The sequence below is a fragment of the Phaethon aethereus genome (assembly GCF_964289735.1).
Source record: "Phaethon aethereus genome assembly, chromosome: 2".
Taxonomy (NCBI): domain Eukaryota; kingdom Metazoa; phylum Chordata; class Aves; order Phaethontiformes; family Phaethontidae; genus Phaethon; species Phaethon aethereus.
The window spans coordinates 137,356,911-137,371,386 of record NC_138582.1 but is presented as its reverse complement, the minus strand read 5'-3'; the positions used below and the strand labels follow the sequence as shown (position 1 = coordinate 137,371,386).

At 39.5% G+C, this 14,476-nt stretch overlaps 1 protein-coding gene across 1 annotated transcript; it reads right to left on the bottom strand.

The window, feature by feature from the left end:
- Positions 1 to 9,213: 9,213 nt before the first annotated feature.
- Positions 9,214 to 14,101, bottom strand: POLR1F (RNA polymerase I subunit F). The gene is made up of 4 exons (XM_082015245.1): positions 13,717 to 14,101; positions 13,409 to 13,550; positions 12,055 to 12,263; positions 9,214 to 10,646 (listed from the first exon to the last, which is right to left on the bottom strand). The coding sequence occupies exons 1-4, from the start codon at positions 13,932 to 13,934 to the stop codon at positions 10,244 to 10,246; spliced, it is 972 nt and encodes a 323-aa protein (XP_081871371.1). The 5' UTR covers positions 13,935 to 14,101; the 3' UTR covers positions 9,214 to 10,243.
- Positions 14,102 to 14,476: the final 375 nt, after the last annotated feature.

Below are 14,476 nucleotides of genomic sequence, written 5' to 3'. Positions count from 1 at the left end.
AATTTGTGTGCAAAGCTTTTCCAATTACAAAATCTGCCAACTCAAAGGGAAAAAAGTGGTTTGGATTAAATTTTGTACCTGAAAACAAATAAACATTGCCAATTTGCTAGCACTAAAGACTTTTTACAGAAAGACATTTCAAACAGTGTTTTTTCAAAATACATTGTTGGTGTTTCAAGACTAAGAGCAGATGAAACAGCTCAGTGGTGAAAGGCACTTTTCAGTAAGACAGAATGAAAGTCTTTAAACATGGATGGTATCTGTCAAAGAGAAGCTTCTGTTTTCTCGAGTTTTAATAAGCAGAGCTGCATGAACGCTGGTCCCACATAGACACTTTTTCTTGGCAGTGTCCTACACTAATTTTAATATTCCATCCCACCGGAAAGCAGTGTGCACATCTTTCATAGTTTAGCACACAGTTCTATTACATCCCATCAGCTGTCTTTCACAGCAGATTTAGTCAGTGCTGCCTCTACAGTTATGAATTAATCTTTTTCTATTTGAGATTTTAGAGAATCCCCTTAATTCCACTCTCTAGTTAACCTTAAAAAATAATGCAATTCCTAAACTAAGTGAATGGATACTTTCATGCCTAAGCCTGAAGCAATCTGAGCCAGATCCACATCCACTCCAGAGCATAGACATACCACAAGCATAGAGACATATTCTATCACCAATATTCACACACATGGCAGAGTCTTATCGATGTTTTTGAGTCCCCACGCACACAAGCCTGAAATCCCTCTCAAAGACAAATCCCCACAACCATTCTATAAGCGGAGCTCAGTTTGCTCTCAAAATATAACTCATTACAAGAGGTAAAGATTTTCATCATCCACCTTTTCTGAAAGATTCTAATGGTTACATTGCTTATGTGTGAAACACATGGATTTATGTTCAGGTGGGAACATCACTCAACATGCTAAGCAAGATTAAGGCACCTTTTATCCTTCACAGTGAAGCTCTACAGACAAGCACTTAAGACAAGGACAAGCGTAATTTGAGCACATTAGTGTAGTTCAGTGCAGTCAAGTGGGTTACAGTCTCAACTGCCAGGACAGTTTCTGTATTTTACTTTGTGACTGATAGAGTGCAGAGAGCTAAAAGTGTCACCCTTTTTACATTAATGTAATTCAAATATGTCTACAGATGGCATTGCCACAGCACAGCAGCCTACACAGGTTGGCAGTACACAGGCAAATTCCCCCAACTCCAATTTGCTCTTTAAAACCTTAATTCCAGGTCCTACATCAGCCATTGAGACGTGACATGATCAATACTGAGCTTTTGATGATTAACAGTGGCCTTATGTGAAAACTAAAATGCCTTGAACTGAAGACTAACATGGACTTTTCAGCCTCTTTGTCCCATGTAGGCAAAGGAAAACAGATTAGTATAGAGCAAACCCAGAAAAAACAGAGGTGTGAATAAACACAAAATAATTGCATGTCGTAAAAAAAACAAACCCTGAATGCAGTAAAGACAAAACCAAGTTGTTTCCTCAGCACCAGACCTAAGGATGCCTCCCTTCCCATCCCCTCATGCCTAATAATGTGCAAAGTTCTGCCTGAAGCTTTTCTCGCTGCCATGGAGTCCACAGAGAGGTTCGGGCTCACCACAGCTGGACTTGGGTCACTTTTTCTTCAAACCAGGGAACAAATATGATTTCTCTCCTTTGCCCGATGACTCATTTCCATGAAACTTATAGGAATTCAGTATTTCAGTTATGTAGACAGAAGTCTGTGAACTGGCCAATAACTAAAAATTTACTAAGGAAGGACAAACAAATGCACCTACAGATCACAGCATTTGCATGAGCTTGTATTCACAGCGTGGCCACATAAGCCTCTTTTCCTATACAACCAAATTAAGGAAAGTCTCTGAAATATGAACAGTGAAAAACGGGATGAATACATGTATTAACTGCACTTTGCAATATACGAAAACTAGAAAAAACCCTAAGCTGACATGATCACAGCAGCTAGGGTAGATGCAAAGGTTTTGATGCTGAAATACAGAGCACATACAAATTCTGTCTGTCTTTTCCAGTTTTATTTCAGTTAGCTTTCTAGCCCTCTCATTTGTGGCTCTATTATACTGCACGCTGCTAAAATATTATTTAGATTAAAAAAATGCAGCTTTGGATATTAGTTCATTTTCCACCTGAATAAACAAGTTTTCTTTCCAGTCAACAGTAATACAGAAGTAACCTGTTATATTCAAAGGAAGGAATGAAATAAGTCTGCAGGCTCTCACGGACTTTATTAATTTAAAAGAGTCATTATGAATGTAGTCCAAGAGTGGAGCAGCAGCAATCAAAAAGCACAACAAAGTGCAGAACCGTCTTTTGACATTCAGAACCTTTTGTGTTTTTGACAAGGGACTTTGTAATTGCTCCAGTAGCACAGCACTAATAGAAAGTAATGCTCTGAAGCTGAAACGTCTTATGCTTACCAGAAACTTCCTCTCATCAAATGTTCTTCAGATGACAGATGTGGGGAAAAAGGCCAACAGAAAAAGCAATACTCCACCGTGTGGCATTGCATGAGAACAGGCGGAACCCTTCCTCAAGCCAGACTTTTCCATGTCCTACATTGATTTGACATATAAAGTGCAAATTCATAGTGTATCAGAGTAGTTTTCTTGTAATCGTATTCTGACACACTTAAAAAAAACAAATTCAGTCAATTTCACCAGGATATGAATTGGGAGGAAAAAAACCTTTTGGTTCCTTACCTAACAATGTAATTCAGATACCTAGAAGGAATTCTTCTCTATTTGAAATGACTATTTGCACATTTTAAATATGCTATGTCACACTTCCAAAAACTAGAGCAGCATTTTGAATGGACTGAAAATGCTTAGTGGAGAGGAGAGAGATATGCCTTTAAAGAGAAGTCTTCAGGTTTCCTTCTATTCTCAGGAAAGATTTTGAAATGTCAAAAACTTCCTTAAACTGAAATTTTACCCTTTGTACTCTGGGTTTATAAAGAAATTCCTAGCTTGCTTTCTTTTTTTAAAATCCTTCTCTCCTAGTCAGTTTTCCATAAATTCATTGGAAAATAGTATAAGAAAATTCAAAGTGTGCTCCAGTAAAGAAACAACCATAAATAATTGCAATAATAATAATAATAAAAAAAACCTTAAGTATCAAAACTCTCTGTACTCAAGTTTTCCTAACCACCAGAAATATTATTTGCAGAATAGTTTTTGCTCAGAGGCAAGAAAAAAAGTGTTTAAGACTGCAACCTACCTCAAGCGCAGCGAGAGCTCTCGTAGCAAGACACTGCAGAGATACTCAGTCTATTTTTTTTACTTTACATCCACAGCTACTATTTAGCTAAAAATTGGCAATCTTTTTATTCTTCCTTCATGAAACATTATTCTCTCATATTGCTGTTACTGGTATTTGAATTCAATCCAGTTTGTAAACATCTTTCAACTATCTCTTTTTTCAAGTATAATTCAGAAATTCAAATGCCCGTCTCACAAATATAATAATTACTCTTCTATTTCTAAGACTTGTTCACAAAATGAGAAAACAGCCTTTAGGGAATTTGCTTTGCCTGAGAAAAGACATTTGCTGCACTTAATTAATAGGAAGATATAAAGTTATTTGCAACAGCTTGTCCTCACATTCATCATCATAATATTGCACAACCACAGATTTACAGGACAAATATAAATCAGGAATGAATAAGATGATGCTGGGCTCTATTTTGGGATCATTTCTGACAGTGTTTTTGCAAACCAGGCGTTGAAGTGACATGGAAATAACCACAATACAAATTACTACAAAACTCATCTATGAGCATCTGCGTATTTTGGCAAGTACTTTACAAAACCTGTATGGATAAAAATACAAATTTGCAAATGCACTTGAATCTGTAATACATGCACACTTTTTGCTATTTCAGAAACCTTACAACTATTCATAATGTCATTCCTTTGGCCCAAGAAAACAAAGAGTTCAAGTTTAACTGATGTCTATCCTAAATGAAAAGATTAATTTTGAAATTATGCATATGGAACAGGAATTATCCTCTCTGAGAAAACTAGAAAAACATGGGATTTAGTTATAGCAGACAAAGTAGGCTGCTTATGCTAAATTCAGTTTAACATCGAGAAAATCATATCAAAACAAGTTATCAGAATATCCCATTCATCATCGGGGCAGACTGTTCCATGTACTTATTTTTAGCCACAATATACGGAATTTCTTTGAAAGGCAGAGGTCCTCAACTGTTTCCCTGTGTATGATGTAGATACACCAGAGGAAAAAGTGTGCCCCTCTTCACAAAGCCACAAACTAATGCCGACAGGCTCCATGAAGAAACTACAAATACCTATACCATCTGTGAACTTCCTGTTTTGATGTTGGGTTTTGGGTTTTTTTTTTTCAGCAGGGAGACAAATAGCTGTCCTTCTAGGAAAGTGTTTCAAAACACTGGTCATTTTTGAGTCCATGGAGAGCTGACCAAATCTCCAGAGAAAAAACAAGCATGTGTCTTCAAGCATAAATGTAATAAACTGGCATCATCTTGAAACAGGGTCAGATGTCACTCGTTTGTTATCTGAAACAAAAAAGGAGCTGATGCAAAAATTTAATAGTGCCCCTAGAGTACATCTTATTTCTCCTGATGTTGATACTAATGATGCAGCATAAATTTGCCTTTCTTTTTAGTTCAGCTTTTAAATGGTGGTTTGACTGATCCATACAGAATTTTTAATTTACCCATTCAGTAACACTTTTATTATGAGAAAATAAAAGCCTAGACTGTATCTTCATATACAGTAACAAACAAATGTAACAGATGACTTTATCAAGGCCAACTGTAGTCCAGTCCAACTCTCCTTGAAAACAAGACAACTCTGGCTTCAGCCAGCTTCACGAATGAGTTATTCCATGATGGTTTTGACAAAATGCTTTCAATCAAATCTGGGTCTGTACTTGCACAGCCTGCATTCCACTAACTGCTGTGCTCCCAAGTCTTCAGCAGAAATTGTGTGTGCTGTGCATGTACGTATCACAACGAGGCCATGCCCACTGATCATGGCTTTGCAGATAGAACTGCAGTATTATTTCTGAGTGCAACCTTCACTGCAAGTCCGTCAAGGTATTTGACAAAGAACTGCTGCTTTCAGCATCCAAACTTCTAGTGGGTCAACTGTGCCTAATGCAAGCTTCTAAACAACACATGGACTGACACAGTGTCCCTCACCAGAGCTTCTTAAACACACAGTTCTCCTCAGTCAATTTGTGCAGCACAATGAAATCCTGCTCTTGAATGAGGCCTCACGTTTCAGGTGTAGTAAGAATATTCCTAGACAAGTCCCCATAGACCAAAGGTATCAGTGAAAGTATAAAGGGAGGAGCACAGAGGATAAGGAGCAATAGTCAGTCGTACCTTGGTACCTGTACTCTTAGTATCACACAGCTTTAGACACCAAAGGTCACAGCTCAACCTTCTAGTCATATGAAATACACTAAAATCCATAGAAGAGGTAGGTATGATAATGAGTTTTGTACCTAAATTCTTTCCTCTGTTCTTAAGGTTTCTTCGCTATGTACCAAAAACGCCTACAGTTCCTTTTATCTGTCTCTGTAGATAGATTTCTCAAAGAAGTCTTTGTTGAGTTGAACCATCTCTGGCCAAAACAGAAATGTTCCAGCCGCAATAATACACTAGACCTATCAGTTGGGGAAATGGGATGAGATCATCTATATGTTCAATGTCTCAGAGTCCTTTAAAAGTTCTTGAGGGTAGGTAAAGTGGGAAAACTAAAGCTCATTCCTTCTTACCAATCTTTACCTGGGACAGCCGGCTCTAAGGGAACTTGAATCCATTGCCAGGCTGCAACTGCTCCTAATTGCTTAACAACAGGCCAATGGAATGGCTTGCTACAAGACTTACAGCTGAATTTAACCCAGCTCTAACTTAGTTATGTATAAAGTCATGATGAAGGACACAAAGAATCATGATCTACGTCTGTAAAAAAATCTTATTTACTGACAGTGTTGGAGAAGTGGGAAGTCTGATTTTCAGAGCCTTATTTTTGTTCACATGAATCCAGAAGACAAAGTATCTTCTCCCTATAAACAGATTAAGTCTACTGGATACTGAAGTCCTTCAGGCTTCACTGAAATTACAGAACTTTTGAAAGCTAAATAGCAGAACAGAATCAACGTTATGATAAGAAAAATATATGCCTTATTAGAATGAAACTGTCTTTTCATAGCCAACCCTAATAATCCTGAGAGCACCAGATGACATAACCTCTTCATAGGTATATGGGAAAAAAATACAACTCCAGCAGTTTGGGTATGTAACTACCCCCATGTTTTTTACAGCAAAGGTCTGCGCTGTCTGAGGGCTGTCAAAGGTTGGGATACTTCCAAAGGCAAACTGTTTATTCAGAGGCAGACCTGATCAAGGCTAATGTTTTCCAAAAGGCAGCTAGCTTACTTAGACCCTTAAAAAAAACCTTCCCTAGAGCTTACCCACTGCGCTGTTTGGGCTGCGTATTTTAAGCAGCAGAAAACTGCCAAGTCAAAAGCAAAGAATTTGTTTCTAAGAGAAGGAAGCAAAAGACAAAAAGCAAAAGTTAACACTGCAGATCTCTGCAAGCTTCAGAGAGCACAAAACAATTGTTTTAACGGAGCTAAAAATACTTTCTTCTAAGAGCGCTTGCTTTTCTGCCAAAAGCCTGCAATACACTGGGAAACATGTTTGCAGAATCAAAATATTTATAATACTGTGAAGCAGTCCCTTCTTCAGAAACTTATTACAGCTGGTTAAGTTGGAACTATATTTTTCATAATACAGACAAAAGATTATCAACCACAGACAGAAGTGAATATTGGCCTTGTTGCCAATTTAATGTTAAAACAGGAAAAAAAGCTAGCATATGTTTTCTCTAGATCACCTGACAGTTACCTTGGTGTAACTAACTATTAGTACAGTTATAGGAGAAAATACAGTTTTACTTTCCAACCTTCTCTTTGCTATGCGACAGAAGTGAATTGTACTAGAATGCACTCTGAAAAAAAGGAACAGAAGGGCAGTGCAAACAAATATGAAGCTACCTGGCCTCACTGGAAGCTTTACAAATGTTTGTTCTCTATAGTCAAAAATCTCAGTTCAACTCAAAATTCAATACAACTCATTTGCAGTCCAGGGGAACACAGAACGCTAAACATTTATAATGATCAGACTTGATAGAAACTTTTATGTAAAGTGTCAAGTTCGGCTTCTTTCCTTTGTTAGTTTCAAGCATTGGAAAAATCTTACTTTTTTTTTAAGGGAAAAAAACAAAGAGAAGTGACTTAAAGTCATGAACAGACTGACAATTCACTTTTCAAAATCCAACTTTTCTTGCCATATTTAGCTAATGCCGAAACAGTGTCTACAGCAACATCAACAGTGCAGCTGTGAGGCTGCCAATACTGGCTCCAATTGTGAAAAGCACTTTTTGCTTTTTTTAAGTCTTTTCTTCACTTTTCCCCTTCTAAAGAGACAAAATAGCACAAAACAATCAACTGTTTTGTACAATTGTCTGGCAAAGGAATCCACGATTTTATTTTGTAGCACAGTTGCTATTTGCACATTAACCTAGCAAGAATTTAATGTAACACGTTACAGTATTTGCAACATCGGAGCAACAACTCATTCAGCAATCACGAATTGCCAGCTCCTGCATTTAATATCTTTTTTAATTGCTCTCTTATGTTGTAAACCGAGAAAGAAAACCAAAAAATGATATAAGAGGGTGCTGGCCACACTTGTGTGCCAAAAAAAATCCTGCCTTTAAATAAGGCCCAAAACTGAGACAGATTACATTAGGCTTTTAGAAAAGCTGCTTAATACTCTCAAAAAGCCAGTTTACACAGTTTCTTAAATTACAGTAGGAAATTCTCTTTCAGTAAGAGAATGGTAAAGCAGCAAAAGTGGAAAAAGACCATTCAAAGTGCTGAAAGCATTTATACTATGTGCGTTACTTGATTCATTAGTTGGAACTTCAGTTCTTCCCCCCGAACATTGTCCTTTCTGTCCACACTGATGAAAAGCTGGAATAGAGCAAAACAAAATCTTGGTGCTACAAGCTAGTTCTATGAACTGTTGGGGCTTGGCTTATGCTGCAGTCATCAACAGTGGGTCTGCTGGAGATGTTCTTCCCTTCCCTAATAGGGAAAGTGAGCAATAATGACTATTAAGGACTATCAGATGAAGTCATACGACTCTCGGTGTCTTTGGTTCATTTGCAATAGCAACTGCCTCCATCCTTCTCTTCCTGTAGGCACCAAGAAGAAATATCTGCACTTGCCATCCTCTGATATATTCTCCATACCTACTAATCTAACTTCTTCCCTCTGCATCAATCCATTAATAAAAAAAAAAAGGAGCTAAGATAATTTCTGACTATAAATTATGTCCTAACCTTCAGCTTGGCCTGTGTATTTAAATTTGAAGCATGTCAGGGTGGGATGTTTTGTTACTTTCTGCAACACTTAACATGTCAGAATACTGCTCTCACTTGACCTTGTAGCGTGCTGTAACAAACACATTACAAACATTACGAGACTTCTTAGGTTTTGTCACAGTCCAGGAAGATGGACAGACCTGACAGCGTCCATGAAATTGCATGTAGTTCAAGTGTCAGCATTGTCACATGTAGAATCACAACAAGGACAATTCATGTTCATTTCAGGACTGTCCTGAAACTGGTTTTAAGATCAAGTACACTGAAGAGCAAGCAAAAGAGGATATACTGAAGTTCCTGCTGCCCTTAAACAGCTATTTAAGCTCACCTGATAGGTCTTCAAAAACTCTTGATTCTTTGTAGTGTTACAGTAACTTTAAAATGCCTATGATGTACTGACATGCCATCAAGCCTGGAAGACAGAAACTTAAGAGTTGTCTTGGTAAATTTGGAGCTTTAAAAATACATAGAAGACATTAATATAGCATAAAGTGAGCCCTAAAACAAGCATTGTCACACTTTAAATTCAGAACATGTTCAATGTGAATGGATATGTTGTTAGGCACTGTATATAAACCCAGTAAAGTGAGCTAATAGCATCAGCATAATCCCTAGAGCAAAATGTTTTGTCACCTAACAGACAGATAAACAGCAAGTTTCCACATACGTGCTGTTTACTTATAAAGCTTCCAAAGAGCTGCTTATGTCTTCCTGTAATACTCAATATTGGTAAATCATCACCAAAGTAATCATGGCTTCCTACCTCAATTAAAGACTTAGCCTAGTCCATGTCACACTACAGTTCTCCCCAGAACTCCTCACAACAGAACAGAGTTGCAACCGAAAGTACTGATATTCAAAAAATTATCATATCCGTACACAAAGAAAATTAGTTCTTAATAAAGGAACACTTGTTAAATTTTGACTGTCATTTTCCCATTGTCAGAACTTTCCACTAATTCCAGCAATTTGGAAAATACTGACAGTAGGACCTGTTATTCTAGAGAGCAAAGTTTGAAGGTTACAACTAGCACAAAAAGTTGGGAGTTGCACTTTAACTTTTTTTTTTTTAAAGAAAACTGTGAAGTCAGTGAGCTTGATTCAAAGTATGTCCCATTACCAACTGCTTTACCAGCCTCTCTCTCAGTGGTAGTCTAGCCCATTACAAATTAATCTTCTCCTGTCTTCCCTGCTTGCTCTGAATCAACTGATCATAGTGTTTTTTCTAGAGTACTGCCAAAGGTGTTTTAAAAGATCCAAGACACTCAGGCATTTGCTCAACCTTTAAGTCAGGCTGCAGTTTCATTCACGGGCATTCATGGTCCCTTACTACAATTAAAAAAAAAAAAACAAAACTCTTTAAAAAACTCTTTTCAGGCCCATGCAATGCAGGTGTATATCCTAAAACCCCAAAGGTAAGCCTAATCTACTCTTATAAAAACACTGAGCAGCGAAAATGGAATTAGAGTAGCAAACACCAGAACTAGTACTGGTTAATGCATGCAATCAGGAAGCAGACACGGAGGTCATGTATGTGTTCCTGTAAATTATGTTCCAGTAAAGAGGCAGATACTGCCTCTATTCCATTTCTTCTATCACTTCTTTAAAAGATTCTGCCTTTAAAGCTGTTGGTGCACATATGCACACAAGTATCCTCCCACCTAGCAGCGCAGACTGTTTAGTAAAGGAATATACAATTTGAAAACAGGATTTTATTGGAAGCTTCTAAAAAATGTCTGACATCTTATTCAGGAAAGGCACTTCAGACTTTAGTCCTTTTCTTTTTAGCTTTGGGTTCTTGTGACAGCTGAGATAATTCACTTTCTTCAACTTCATCGCAATGCTTTCTTTTCTTTTTCTTTGACTTTTTATGGTCACTTTGGTAACCGCTGGAGTCACTGGTAGGCAATACAAGTTCCTGTTCTTCTTTCTTATGCTTCTTCTTTTTTTTCTTTTTCTTGTTTTTATCATCACATAATCCATTCACAGCATCAACACTTTGCTCATCTGCATTTTCCCTCCCAGTGTTATCCGTCTCACCTAGAGGGTCCTCTGTGACATTATCTCCCCCAGAGTCATTCAAGCCATATTCCTGGTGGTCAAGCTTTTGAATTTCATCTCCATTTGTACTGTCAGTGACAGTCTCAGATTGTTTGGGCTGCATGCTGTAAAGAAATATACAAAATAAGCTGAAGTAGAGACATCTAAGTGCACCTCACACAGTGAAAAGCCAAAATTTGCTAAAACACAGTATTTACACCAAGTAGATAAGATGTAAGTATTTGCTAAAGAACCCCAACAAATAAAGAACATGATACTCCAGTTACAGAAAATAAAGCCAGTTTAAGACTTTCAGGGTGATTTCTATTACGTGACTGGCTTCTTTCTTCTTACAGAATCAATATTCTCTTTCAAATCTTAGCCTAAATTTCTTCTTTAAAATGCTGTACAGACCATTTTGATATTTCCTCTTTTCTTGTACTCCTTCATGCACTAATTCATAACAACAAATTGTATAATAAAGCTTTTTTAAAAAAAGTTATTCACAAACATGCAGAGCCAATGGCCCGTTCAATGACACATGAGATACGCTGCTGGTTTCACCAAGCAATTGCCTTGCTGAAGTCTATACAGTTAAAACAAAGGTGATGCCAGAAACATCAAAAAAAGAAGAAAAAAACCCCAAACAAACAAAATCAAAAAACCCAGCAGGTACCTTGCAACTGAGAGCAATGGAGAAAATGTCTAGGAAGAAAAATATGGAATGAGTGCAGTTAAAAACCATGGAAGAGATGTCCCCAGAGACACTGAGGAAAAAATCATTCAGTTTCATTGTAAATTCACTGAAATAATCCAGAGCAACCTTCCAGATTAAAAAAAGAAAAATAAAACAAAAAAAAAGTTGTATGATTTTGTCATTAGGAGTTATACTGTACATTTAAGTAAAAACACAACCACGTTGGTAGCAAAAAATTACCCAGCAAATTACCGTTTAAAGAAGAATCCAAATGAACTCTTTTAAAGATATCACTATTACGATTTTTAGCAAGCTGCTCTAAAAATTTAGTGGCATAAGCGAAAGGAGGAAGGTGACGCATTTTCTCATATCATCTTTGATATTCTTATGTTTCATCACGCATTTAAGTCATCCACATATAACTATTTGTGGTTTTGTAATGTGTGCATGCGTGCGCATGTGTGTAAACGACAATGTAAACGTGTTCAGGAACTGGAGTGTTTTCACTTGAAAAGTCTATGCATTTTCATAAACACTGCTACTCTAGATGTCTGGGGGTGCTGTTTTGAACGTGTATTATTTATACAATAAACAGTTCATAGGTCAGCACACTCAGATTTTTAAAGCTCAAAAAAAAAAAAATCTACTTTTAAAAAAAAAAAACCCAAAACTTCCATGCAAGTCCTTAACACTAGAAAGTTTGGTTTAAGATAAGTAACACAGGCTATATATAGACACACGTTGGTGTAAAAATAAGAAAGCTTAAAGATTAAGATGTTAATTCAAATCATTTGGCATTAAAGCAGTTTAAAACATTCTCTAGTAGGGCACAATACCTGCTTTTAGTGAGTCCTCCTCGAATGAAGAACACCCCAGCTGCATCAGAATCCAAGTGCAATACTTGAAATTTCAGTTCATCCCCTATTTTTAAGCCCAGCTCTTGCCACTGTACAATCGACATTTGTTCAGGTTTTGGGATAGAAGCATTGAAGCATCCATGTATCAGGCAGCCAATATGACTAGGGGCCACTTTATTAATTATACCCTAAAAAAGCAAAAGAATGTCATATGAAGCTATAGTAAAGATTATCCCTTTAAATGCACATGTGGTTTCCTATATGGACACTTTTCAACAAGAGGTTATGCACAAGTTGCAAAGTCAGTTTATCTATCAAATAAGCTAACATTTCATTAAAATCAAAGCTATTCCTATACACTCTTAATTTCAATTCCTCTCAAAACAGAACTGAATTTACACCTGCAAGAGAAAGAAAGTCAAAACCTGGGATTTAGCCACAGTAAGTACCTTAATAGAACAGGTAATTCTTTCCTCACACTACAGCCATTAACGTTGCTTTAAAGCCATTTTAAGTCTGATTTACTTCCCTAAAACGGCCTTCATGCTGTCACAGCAGTACTTAGCAGCTAAAGATACAGACGACACATGAAAAGCTTTTAAGTACTCCATTCAGTGGGTTTCTGACACATTTGCATGTCAAACTTTATTCACCTTTGTTTTTCCCAAGGATGAATGAGAGGCACTGAAGGTTTTTCCATTCTCTTCCTAGCAAGGGAACACGTTCATTTCTTAATCACACTTAGAAAGACACAAGCTATGCTGCAAAAGGTATGGCACAACAACGACTGTAAGCCAACTCTCAACTTTTTTTTCCCCACAAGTGCTGATGCAAGGCTATTAAGAAGCTTAAAGCTGTTCTGTGAGCCATACATTTCCTTTTGCTGAAAGGCAGGCTTCAACTTGATGTACTGCTCTTGTACTTGAAGGAAAGAAACCCACGAGAACATCCTAAACATCCCTGCCACTATTAAATAAGAACAAACACACCTGTTTGAGAATTATCTGCTCTTCAGAAAGAAGCATTGATATGACTGATATACAAAATTACGACGTAGTATTTAATAACATGCAATCTTTGTGATACAATGTTGTAATAGCATCTAAATATGACATATAAATCTAACAAATATAGGAACAGACAGTAGGAATAGATGAAAATAAAAACTACTACTCTATAAACTGCTAACAACCTATTGTAAACTGCTCATACACCAACAAACTAAAATATACCTCCACCTAAGTCCCAGACCGCTGCTGATGATGGAGGTAAGCCGAACTTTGATTATTTAACAAAAAAATATGCCCCGTGAGACGTCAACGCGTTTACATACCACCAGTTTTTTCCCTTTCTTGGGGCTGAAGATGACGAAGTCCGCCTCGATGTTCAGGTGGATGAATCCTTGGTCGTCATAAATGTCCCCGAGCTCGCCCACCACTTTGATGTTGTCATAAGCCAGCGGGACACCCTGAAGGCTGGAAGGAGAAGGGGGCACCGTTAGCTGTTAGGCCGGAGACAGCCACCACCGGGCGGGGGGGTGTCCCCGGGCCGCGGCGGGCCCAGGCGGCGAAGTGGGGACCACAGGCGGGCTGAGGCCTCCTCGCGCCCCGGGAGGGGCCCGAGCCCCCTCCCCGGCCGCACCTTTCCGAGTAGCGCAGGAGCTCGGCGTCGAGCTGGGCGCGGATGCCGCTGCGCTTGCGGCCCAGGTAGCTCGGCGCCAGCGCGACGTGCCTGCGGTGCGGAGCCACCACCAGGCACGAGTAGCGGCGCCCCACCAGGCCGCGGGCCACGGCGAAGGAGGGGATCGCGGCGGCGGGCAGCGGCGGAGCGAGCGGCGCCGCCTCCCCGGCCACGGCCATGCTGCGGGCGGCGGCGACGGCACTCGCCGCGGCGCGCTCCGATGGCGTCACGCACCATCCAGTGAGGCAGGGGTGCGGAATGGCGGGCTCCCGGCCGTTGGGAGTGACGCGCTTCCGACTGCCGGTGGCGGGGAGCGACGTAGAGCCCGCGGCGCCGGTGGGGGTGTGCAGGCCGCGCCGTGCGGTCCGGTCACGGCCGGAGCCCTTGCGGCGCGGGCCCGGGGCCGGCAGGGGAGCCGCCCCGAGCAAGCGCGTCAGTAGTTTCGGCATGAGTAGGCCGGGGATGGGGCTGCCGGGGGCGCGGCCGCCAGCGTCCTGCGGAGCGGCTGCGGCTCGCTGCCTGGGCTGGTGAGGCAGGCTAGACCCCCTTGGAAGTAAGGGTCTGTGTCCCTACGCCGGATGCATCCGTTTCGTTCCTCTTCAGGTTATACCTCCATGATCGGCATTATTTATCTTTTCACTGATTTTGTGTGGAATGAGCCCCCCCTCACGCATCCAGTTGCCCTGTTGAACCTAAATCAAATCAGATAGTTTAGACAAAA

Bases quoted from the DNA above. Each gene is read 5' to 3' on its own strand.
- POLR1F (XM_082015245.1), bottom strand. From the start codon at position 13,934: ATGGCCGTGGCCGGGGAGGCGGCGCCGCTCGCTCCGCCGCTGCCCGCC. The intron at 13,551-13,716 runs GTGCGGCCGGGG...TTCTCCTTCCAG, and splicing joins CTCCTGCGCTACTCGGAAAG to CCTTCAGGGTGTCCCGCTGG. The intron at 10,647-12,054 runs GTATTGTGCCCT...ATTTCTTTACAG, and splicing joins GGAGGACTCACTAAAAGCAG to CATGCAGCCCAAACAATCTG.